Source organism: Trichomycterus rosablanca, chromosome 22 (assembly GCF_030014385.1).
Source record: "Trichomycterus rosablanca isolate fTriRos1 chromosome 22, fTriRos1.hap1, whole genome shotgun sequence".
Lineage (NCBI taxonomy): Eukaryota > Metazoa > Chordata > Actinopteri > Siluriformes > Trichomycteridae > Trichomycterus > Trichomycterus rosablanca.
Window position 1 is genome coordinate 2,289,595 of NC_086009.1, and position 11,153 is coordinate 2,300,747.

General features: G+C 39.7%; 1 protein-coding gene and 1 long non-coding RNA gene across 4 annotated transcripts; one reads left to right on the forward strand and one right to left on the reverse strand.

Moving 5' to 3' along the window:
• Positions 1-815: 815 nt before the first annotated feature.
• LOC134336331 (uncharacterized) lies at positions 816-5,444 on the forward strand. Of its 2 annotated transcripts, none has more exons than XR_010015716.1 (3): positions 816-965; positions 3,248-3,465; positions 5,364-5,444. It is a non-coding gene; the product is annotated as an uncharacterized LOC134336331 (long non-coding RNA). The 2 variants fall into 2 exon arrangements; XR_010015717.1 differs by lacking the exon at positions 5,364-5,444 and adding an exon at positions 3,716-3,787.
• On the reverse strand, positions 1,594-6,597 carry prrg2 (proline rich Gla (G-carboxyglutamic acid) 2). Of its 2 annotated transcripts, XM_063019067.1 has the most exons (6): positions 6,513-6,597; positions 6,239-6,402; positions 5,465-5,498; positions 4,338-4,470; positions 4,106-4,252; positions 1,594-1,801 (listed from the first exon to the last, which is right to left on the reverse strand). In XM_063019067.1, the coding sequence occupies exons 1-6, from the start codon at positions 6,595-6,597 to the stop codon at positions 1,759-1,761; spliced, it is 606 nt and encodes a 201-aa protein (XP_062875137.1). In that variant the 3' UTR covers positions 1,594-1,758. The 2 variants fall into 2 exon arrangements, with proteins under 2 accessions (XP_062875137.1, XP_062875138.1); XM_063019068.1 differs by lacking the exon at positions 1,594-1,801 and having other exon boundaries at positions 4,102-4,252.
• Between the last annotated feature and the right edge of the window lie 4,556 nt (positions 6,598-11,153).

An 11,153-nucleotide genomic window follows, 5' to 3' on the forward strand; every position in this document is an offset into this window, starting at 1 on the left:
TTTAAACGCAAGATTTAAAAATAGCTTCTTTTTTGAGATTTGGCTCTCCAAGACGCCATTTTTGAAAGCAGACTGCCTGGCTTGGCTGACTAGTTGGCTGCTTCACACACACATAGACATGAACATGCTCCCCCTCTTCCTACTCGCACTACACACACACGGTCTCGTGCTACTGCGAGGCACGGCTGCAAACACAACCATGTTGGAGTGCCACTCATACGCTATATCACTGTAATACTGCTGTGGGGTGGCTGATACCCCAATTCCTATCGCAATTTTGGCTATAAATGGTTTCCATTTTTTTACTTTTGCAAAGGCTTCGCACAATGCGACAACAAAACAGTCAGTGGAGTCTTATAGTGAAAAATGATGTTAATACTACAGATTGTACTGACCTCAAACACTGGGTATCAAATCATACCTATTTTTTTATTTCCTGACATTCTATACTAAGAAATCAAGTGATGTCTAATATAAGATGGATCTCTCACATGAACGCAGGACACAATGTGTTCTTTTCTGAGCAGAGATCAGATATTAGGGGTTTAAAATGAACACAAACCCTGTAAGGAAATGACACACATTACTACTGAGGTAAGTATAAAGATTAAAAAAGAGAATTATAAAAATGCATTTTATTACTAGACGTACCATATTCCTGCAACATGCAGGGCAACAAATGACATTTAACAACACACTCCCCACCACAACTATTGGCATTCTGGGAAAACAAATGAAATGGGCTGTAAAAATGCTTTATTGCTTATACATTTGATCTTTAATTCAAAAGGTTATTAAAAAAGCTTAATCAAAAATACAATTACTGAAAGAAAAAGCCTGAATCCAGAAAAAAGTTATATATTTTTTAAATGTCTATCCTGGTCAGGATTGCAGTGGGTCTGATTCACTGGGTGAAAAGCAGAAAACCGGTCAACCAGGTCAGGTCGCCAGTCCACAGTCACACGGTAAACACACACACATTCACATTTAGGGCAATTTAGTAGCTTCCTTTAGCCTAGCTGCATGTCTTTGGACTTGTGGGAAGAAACCCACACTGACACAGGGAGAACATGCAAACTCCACACGGAAAAGACCCTGACCTCATGGCCGGGGAATTGAACTCATGCCCTTCTTGCTGTAAGGCGACTTACCACTGTGCGACCGTGCCGCCTTCATTATATTATATATATTTTTTAAAAACTTACAAGGAAAAGAAGGTCGATGCAGCAATTTACTTCAGGTGCCTTTTTATAATCATTACGTGTGAAATGTATCTGGACTTTAAAATACATTTTGACTGCAACTCAGCTGTGATTAAATTAGTCACACACACACAAAAATATAATAATAAAAGCACAGACACTGATTGATACCCACCATACCAAAATATACCAAGTATAATAATATGAATACACGGTGATATTAATATTATAATATTTCTGAATTCTGAGCCTACATGACTGTAAACTCGACTGATAAGCACCAATTACAGTATTTAATATGAATTAAACATCGTTTATAGATTAAGTGTACCAATAATTCAAAAGTACAAGTCGAGTAAAAAACATTTATTAAAAATTTGAAAGCAGTCCAGTTCACAAAGCTGATTAGCAATGTTTCCTACCTGGACAATAAATAGTCAATTGATTGACATTTGTTGTCCTCATAAGCACTAAAGTATAAAAACAGGAGAAAATCTTCATACCAACCCAGTATCCTTCCTTTCTACTAGTCTAGCACTTAATCTGTAGTTCACGTTCACTCTGGGTTTGGTGTTTGTTCAGATGCAGCTGCTGGTTCTCTAAAAAACAAACAAAACAGTAAAGATTTCACACCACATACATCTTTGGTTTATCTTTAACAATTAAACATAATCGTTCATGTTTGGTATAAAGACAAAGATCCTTTATCATCACTCAATACCATGTGGTTTCTAAGCTTGCATCATTAATACATTTTATATACAAATATAAATGCTTCTCTATTGTGCTTTATAACATTATTATGATTTTGCATTACCACCATTTCTAAGTACCTAAAAAGGAGAATTATACCTCCTGCTGGTTTAATACACAGTTAATCGTTACACAGGTTCATCAGTTTACAAGTTTTAATGTTAAACGCAGTCAGGGACAATTCAATATTTTCAATTTACCTCACTTGCATGTTTTTGGACTGTGGGAGGAAACCGGAGCTCCTGGAGGAAACCCACGCAGACACAGGGAGAACATGAAAACTCCACACAGAAAGGACCAGGACCGCCCCATCTGGGGATCGAACCCAGGACCTTCTTGCTGTGAGGAGACAGTACTACCCACTGAGCCACCATGCCACCCACCATTAAGTATATAAAAGATTTCATAAATTATATAAATGTATTAAAGACATGACACATGATGTCAAAGACGAATCACTTAACAAAAATTAATGACCAGGACGTGCGTGATTTGCTCGCTATGTTTAATGTATAATTGCATGTTATGCACTATTTCTTTTGTCATCGAAATAACAGTACAGATGTAAATTAAAATACTCTGCACACAAAACTAGCCAGAAATGCAACAGCTGACTTGCTCTTGGTACTCTGTGTTCATCGGTCATACTAAATGGATCAAGAGTTTAGTTCTTCTAGCCATTAATCTCAGAAAGTATCTGCATACTTGTGCTGCGAGTTCCGTTATAGCTTTATGTCACTCCAACGTCTCAGTGATGGTGGATGGAGTTTCAGGCATTAATACATTTCTGAACATTGAGCTATTAATAGCCCTCATTAAAAAACATCATTAGCAATAATCTCATCAGCAGAATTCATCTCACTCCTTGTTTCAAATGATCAATTTAATAAAGCAGTTATGCTGAAAAATATTCAACAAATAGCAGCGATTTTAGCTCACTCATCAATTAAGCGCTGCACTGACAACTGTAAGGTCACCTTGACCACTACAGGGGTGGAACCTTTTTAAGACTGTAAAAGTCACACATATTACAGCTTCATATTTGTCCAAAATAGGCCTCTTGGCCTATGACTATAGACTTTTTAATCTTTTTTATCTGTTATTCTAACTCTAACTGGACACTGGACAATGTAGGACTAGTCAGAGGAATTTACAGGGAACTGTCAAGTAGATTTGACACCCAACCCTGCCATACTAATTTGCTGCCACTCAAATTCGAACTGCATATTTATTTATTTATTTATTAGGATTTTAACGTCATGTTTACACACTTTTGGTTACTTTCATGACAGGAACGGTAGTTACTCATTACACAAGGTTCATCAGTTCACGTTTTTAATATTAAACAGTCATGGACAATTGGACTGTGGGAGGAAACCAGAGCTCCCGGAGGAAACTCCACACAGAAAGGACTCGGACCACTCTGCCTGGGAATCGAACCCAGGACCTTCTTGCTGTGAGGCAACAGTGCTACCCACTGAGCCACCGTGCCACCCTTTGAACTGCACAAGTAAGGAAATGTTGCACACTTGTTATTTTCTGTTGTGAGCCCAAGTTCAAGTAGGCATAGTCCAGTTCTCTGGGTAATCAGGATGGCCAATTTCCCCTCTTTCTATAATTCTACATAATCACTGGTGATTGTTTTCTTACATATATAAAAAAGTGTAGTTAATGTCAAAAATGCAGTGTGTACATTACCCTACCCTACATGCAAGTGACGAAGTACTATTACTATTGTAACTGTAGTTCTGTTATTGCAGGGCTTCATACCAGCCAAACAGAAGCTTCATTTCACCTGATACACAAAATAATGCGTTGTGTAAAGACCACGATAACTTATTAAACCTGGAAAATCAGGTCTAGCTCATGCCTGGTTTATAAAACAACATCAGCTTTTATGACTAATTCAGGGAAAATATTCAGAAACTAGGTACATCACAATCTTTTTAGAGGAGGTAAACCTTAACCTAAGACCGCCCAAACATCAAGCCACCTCCCAACTGGAAGGATGATGTGCCAAATATCATATAGGGTTTTACCAATTATCAGCACACGTTTTTTGTATAGATGCCTTCATGCTCACTCTAGTCCAACTGCAAAGTACAAACCGTGTGTTCTGAAACAGACATACAGAGGATAAAGGGTGTTACCCTGAGTATGGCGGTGGAGGTGCGTCGTATTGGCCGCTGCTGTTAAGGGCCTCGTTGTAGCTGGGCAGACCTGGAGCAATTATGTTACTCAGAGGCACCGACTCCGGCGCTGCATGCGCGTCTGCATCCATTTGCACTGGAACGCTTCTGTGAAAGTGCAACAGTGGGGAGGAAGGTGACACGGTGCCGCACATACTGAGAGAACAATGATGGTTTTCTTAGATACACCCACCTGCCCTCTTGCCTCGTGGATTTGCCCTTGTTCTTGTAGCAGTAGCAGCCGAGCACGACGGCTATAAGGACCAACAGCACGGCTGCTACGATCCCAGCGACCAGACCGGCCACGTCCAGCTTGGGAGAGTTATCTGAGCAATCACAGGGTTTATCATTCTCAGTGGTTAAAAAGTGCACTTCAAACTATTAACTGAGATAATAAAAACAAAAATACCAACTACGGTACCTGCCAGAATAGCACTCCTGAACTACCATCAATTCTTACACATGATTAAAGGAACACTCAAACGTTTTTAAACCCAATTATTTCAAACCTGATCTATAATGTGTGGACACATAATGGACATGTATTTAAACACATTTCCCTGTAATGACAAAAAAAATTGCTTCAATAGTCTAATTTTATTTGTAAATTATGTTTAACATATTTAGTTTTAGGAAACATTTTGCAAAAGGAGAATTCTCCGGTAGAACTTTCGTAGGTCTGTTTTAGATAACCTTGGGCAGGGGTTCAGATGGTACAGGGGTTTAGTACACTTATTACACTAGCCAACAACCGTATTGGCATAGGTTTGAATCTCAGCTGTACTATCGGCTGGCCGGGCATCAAAACAGACATGATTGGCTATGTCTGGGGGGATGGCTAAAGACCTGAAATGGATTGGCACCTTATTCAGGGTGGTTCTGCCTTGTGTCCAGTGTTCCCTGGTGGAAATGAATCATTGTTAAGACCAGCTATTTGATTAAACCACTAAAACTGACTGCAACAAAATAACTGAAGAACAATTTTTGTCAAAGGAAAAATCACATTGTAAAGAGGTTAGGGATGCACTGAGTATAATCAGTATTAATCAGTCTGATCAGGTGTTTTTCTTAGCTGTGATTGTGCTATGAAACAACATGATGTTACATTTGTGCTGTCACAGATTCCAACAACCAGACTAATAATTTGTTTCTGTTCTTTTGTGTTTAATTATATTATATTTCATGTTGTGGTATATCGGGTCATGTTGGTGCCAATCAGAAGAGGAAAAAGCCCTAAAATGTGCAGAGCAGTGACAGTTCAGGAGCAGGATTAAGACAAAACTTCTGTTTCTAAAACATAAAGCACTGGCCATAACTTACCATGACTGTTCTTGTACTTCTTCCAAAAATCGTTCTGTAATCAAATCACAGAGTAAATCTTATTAATTCTCTTTTCTGTAACGTTCAAATGCAAAAACAAAATAATATTTCTGTAAAAATGGCAGATTATTTATAGATAAAACTGTTAAATTGTTATGATTCACAATTAGTCAGTAGTAGAAAACTGTAAAAAAAAAAAAAAAAAGTGTGAATCAATTTTAAATTAAGGTAGTAATAAAAACAAGGTAGTAAAATGTGAAGAAAAAAAGCAAAACAGTGAAAAGTAAAAGAAAATAAAGACAGTCGGATCAAAAGCAAAAAGGCAAAATCAAGAGAAAGCAGAATAAACTAGTAAATAAAGAAAGAAAAAGGCAAAACAGCTAATAAAAAAACCAAAGAGTAAGAGAGCAAAAATAACAAATAAGAAAAAAGCACATAAGCAATTAAGCAAGAGAAAACAACAAAGAGCAAAATTACAAAAACAAGTGACAAGAAGAGCAAAATAAAGCAAAATGAGACAGTAGAAAAACAAAAAAATAAGAAATCTAGAGCAAGAAGGCAAAAAGGAGTTAAAAACAAAAGCAAGTAAGTGCAACAAAAGTAATTCAGTAAAAGCAAGAAAACAAGAGTGAAAAAAGCAAAAGATCAATAAGGAGAGAAAAAAAACCTGAGCAAGAGCAGCAAACAGCAAAGCATGAAAGAAAAGACTGATTATTGTACTACATGTAAGGATTCTGTACACACAGTCCTCTCACACACTCTCATATACCATACCGTCTTTACATCGTCCTCAAAAACCTCTCGAGCCTCCTCATAGGAACAGATTTCCTCATTGCACTCTCTCTCCAAATTATCAGGCACGACCATTTCAAAATCCCAGCTGTTATACAGCAGCGACCGGGAGAGAAATGAGTCTGAAGATCGCTGACTGAGAAACACTGTAGAGCGTGACACAGAAAAAAGTGTAAAATATGATGCACTTAGTATTTAATACCAGTCTCAGTAGGATCTTACACCAGTAACAAGGCTGCGTTCAGGCATGACTTACCATCGCTGCTACTGTGGATGCATCGTGTCCATGCTAGGTGGAGGAGGTACAACACACCAAAACACACTTCCCGAAGTCTTGGCATTTTACCTGTTCAAAACACGTGTTTTTAAACTGTCTGTAAGTGCAAACTCAGTGTAGCCAAGGTACATCCAGCTTACACTTACTGTACATGTATTAGCCATTAACAAGTATAACTAACATATAAGGACAGCACAGTAATTTGGTGGGTAGCACGGTCACCTCACAGTAAGGAAGCTCCTGGGTTCGATTCCTATGTGGAGCGGTTCTGGTCCTTTCTTTATGGAGTTTGCCTGTTCTCCCCGTGTCTGTGTGGGTTTCTATGAATTATGCTCTGAATTTGGGACCCTAAACTTGAAACGTATGGTGTAAACCAAAGACCAATTTAAATCCTATAATCTACATTCTGGTTGATTTTGGAAGATGAGGGTAAACCTGAGTATCCAGGGTAAAAACACACAGACACAGAAAGAACATGCAAAACTCCTCCCCAACACTGACTGGAAGTGGGGTTCAAACCTAAGTCCCCAGAGTCCATGTTGCTGCGCAGCACCCACAATACCAGCAGTAAGATAATTCATTTTATATACATGATAGTAATGGGCGTGGCTGAAACTTTAGAACTTATTAATTGGAGGAAGTGCACATATTTTGGAAATAGTGAATCATACTGCTTCACCTATGCAACTAGTCATTCATTCATTTGAAATCACTGCTTCAGTTGGTCAGGGTCACAGTGGGCACAATGCTAGGTTACATTAGGAGCACTTAAGGGTGGCCAATCCACCTTCTGCGTGTTTTGTGTGGTGAAGGGAACCCAAAGAGAACCCAAGCAGACACAATAACAACGTGCAAAACTCCTGACAGTCCTGAGTAGAGGTGGGAATGGAACCTAGATCTTCCATGCTGCACCTACACCTCCACTAGCGTCTCCAAACTGCCTTAATATCGCGATATAAATATCGCATTGACCACCCAGCAGTGGTGTTTAACCAGACTGACGTAACACGAAGCCAAACTGCGTCTTTGTTTATAATGATTTAGATGTTAAAATCACTGGAACGTGATGCGACCACAGACTGACGAAAACAACAACATGAGTCCTTAAATCAAGTATTTAAAGCTTGTACATGATGGTTACAGTCAGAAGGATCAGAATTACGATTCAGGTGAATGAAAGAGAAAGTGTAAATCATCTAATGTGGATTATCAGCTCTTACCTGGAAACAAAACCCACCGAAAGCAAACTTCTGAAAGCTTCTCTCACAAACCCTTGGTCTTCTGATGGAATAATTACACTAAAACCGTGTCCGTGTAGATTTAGTAAATTATTGGATCACTCACACATTGTATTTATCCGTTTAAACGATAAAAGTCCCTCTTTTATTTACCTGTCCGTGTGTGTGTGTGTGTGTGTGTGTGTGTGTGTGTGTGTGTGCTGTTAGCACACCGGTTTGACAGCATACCTGAGAGGGTGGAGGAGCTTCCTCAAACTCAACTCTCAAATAAACACGTCGTAGGTACCGTGTCAAGTGGCTGAGGGGAACAGTCACCTTTAATCATTTTTAATACCAAGGGCTGTGTAAAACTAAAGGATTGTAATACTAAAGTATTGTTTTATTTATGAGATAAAGATGAGAAAGTGGAGCTAATGACATCATTGTTTCTGTATCATGATTTACTCTACATACTCATCCTTCAGGTGTTATTACAGCTGCACCATTCCAACAGGTGGTCACAATGAATTATATAAAATCAAACACTGTGTGCTTTTAAACCTAAGTCATAATGTGATTAGTTTGGTGTGGAGGACCCCCAGTGGCCTGTATAAAGCCCTAACTACAACGCCACTGAACAACTATAAACTTGAACTTGGTAAGATGTTATGAATTGGAACATTGATTGTGAGCCTGGCCTTCTTGTCCAGCATCAGCTGACTTTGCAAATGCTCTTTCAAATAAATGGGCACAAATTCCCACAATAACTCTTTAAAAATGTGGAAAATGTCCAGATTTAGAGGCTCTTACAGGTGCAAAGAAAGGTGAGGGAGGGCAATAACACACAAATTCCACATTAAAGTGCTGGAATTGGATGTCCAACATACTTGTGGTCAGGTGTGCACATGATTGTGACCATAGAGCGTTTTGTGTTTTAAACCACTGTTAAAATCCGGTAAAAATCATATATATATTATATATATTATAATTAGTTTTAGGGATGTGAAAACTGACTGCTGATTTGGGATTTTCATCCAGAACACACAGATTATGTATATTACATTGTACCACATTATAACCCCTGAAGTGGATGGGCTACAACAGGCGAATCCCAAATTGTGATCCAAATGTCAGCCAAGAACATGAATTTGAGGCTACGGTGGACATAGGCTCACCAAAACTAGACAAAACATCGGAAAAACTTGCCTCTTTTGATCAATCTGACAGAATCAGCATAGACCGTTCTGTTAAGAGGTTGCTGGTGGTGTACTGATGTGGGCAGTGGGTGTTTTGGCACACATTGAACCCAGTAATACCACAGTTTGAATGCCCCAAAATTGTTGCTGGTCATGTGATACGTCTAGCATGATAATGTACCAAGTCATAAAGGACAAGTCATCTCATATTTGCTCCATAAGACTCCCCAGTAACCAGATATGAATCCAATCAAGCCAATTTGGGGTAGATGTGGTAGAACTAGTGATTAACTGGATAAATGTTTAGTGAACACATGATGCCATTAGATCAACATGGAGCACAATCTCCAAAACTGAGGCTGTTCTAGGAGGAACAGCAGTACAGTGTTCCTAATAAAGTGGACAGTAAGGTTGTACTGCAGATGCAGTGGATAGAGAGGTTCAAAGCGATGGAGTGTAACTTTCTTTCTTACTAGTAAAGCGTCCATGGAAGATATTTTTAGCTGCAGTGCTGAATTTGTCTAGCACACCAATTCAAATGAAGGTCCTGCACTGACAGAGGGCTGGAGAACACACTAGTGCACACCCAGAACATCTGATCTCACTCCCTCTTTCAGTCTGTCACTAGGCTAAAGCCTGCTTCAGCCCTGAGCTGCGCTGTGATTGGTTACTTCTCACAGTCCTCTGATTCTATTGGCTGAGAGGAACGGTTTTGACCAATAGGAGGTTTGGTGTAACACAGAAGGGTGAAAGCATGAGCTTTACTGGTTGGTCTGTTCCAGTGACAGACAATAAAAAGCCACTTAATTGTAGAGCATCATTCTTCGATTTGGATCACATTATTGGCTCTTTAGAAGAAGAATTTCATGTTCATTTACTGACATGTGATGTGTTAACTATGGTGCTGTAAATTACACGTCACTTTGTTTGTTTGTTTATTATGATTTTAATGTCATGTTTTACACTTTGGTTACATTCATGACAGGAACGGTAGTTACTCATTACACAAGATTCATCAGTTCACAAGTTTAATATCAAACACAGTCTGGGACAATTTTGTATCTCCAATTCACCTCACTTGCATGTGTTTGGACTGTGGGAGGAAACCGGAGCACCCGGAGGAAACCCACGCAGACACGGGGAGAACATGCAAACTCCACACAGAAAGGACCCGGACCGCCCCACCTGGGGATCGAACCCAGGACCTTCTTGCTGTGAGGCGACAGTGCTACCCACTACACACGTCAGATCAATTCAGTTCTGCTGCAAACAAGAGGATTAATTCATTTGCACTATGTGGTCAAAATTATGTAGACACCACTTCTAATTTTTAAGTTTAGGGTTATATGTTTCAGCCACATCACTATCCAGTGTATAAAATCAATTTTATAGAATAAATATCAGCTTGACTTTCAAGTAGAGGTTGGGAAGGGGCCCTTACCTGTTCTGGCATGCCCTGACCAAACCATCTCTGGGATGAATTGAAATTATTGATTGCAAGTCAGGCCTCACAAACAGGCACAGATTCTTACAGGCACAGTCCAATACCAGAACGACCAGGCTGCAGAGAAGCTTTTTTCCACACCCTATTACGCTCATGAACAACTGAACACTATTGAGTGCACACTGAATCCTCGGGACACTTGTACATCTCACTCACTGTCTTAACCACTTATTGAATTAGGGTCGCGGTGTGGGGGGGGGGGGGGGGGGGGGATTTGGGGGGTTGCTGGAGCCTATCCCAGCTTTTCAATGGGTGCAAGGCACACAGTAACACCTTGGACGGGGCGCCAGTCCATCGCAGGGCAGACACACACACACACACACACACACCCATTCACCTGACAGCATGTATTTGGACTGTGGGAGGAAACCGGAGCCTCTGGAGGAAACCCACGCAGACACGGGGAGAACATGCAAACCGCCCCGCCTAGGGATCAAACCCAGGACCTTCTTTCTGTGAGGCGACAGTGCTACCCACTGAGCCACCGTGCCGCCACTTGTACATCTACATATTACCTATTTAATTTATATAATGACACACAGCATTACATACACTGGTCTTTCACATTCACTTTTCATTTCCTATTTATATATTTTTCTATATTATTTATATAGCACAAAAGAAACACTGCATCTTTGAACCCACAATGTGAATTACAAAGGCAAATGTTTACATGTATGAAGGTGTGAATGTATGATAAGAC

Bases quoted from the DNA above. Each gene is read 5' to 3' on its own strand.
- prrg2 (XM_063019067.1), bottom strand. From the start codon at position 6,597: ATGCCAAGACTTCGGGAAGTGTGTTTTGGTGTGTTGTACCTCCTCCAC. The intron at 6,403-6,512 runs GTAAGTCATGCC...CACGCTCTACAG, and splicing joins CATCCACAGTAGCAGCGATG to TGTTTCTCAGTCAGCGATCT. The intron at 1,802-4,105 runs GTAACACCCTTT...TTTGTTTTTTAG, and splicing joins CCTCCACCGCCATACTCAGG to AGAACCAGCAGCTGCATCTG.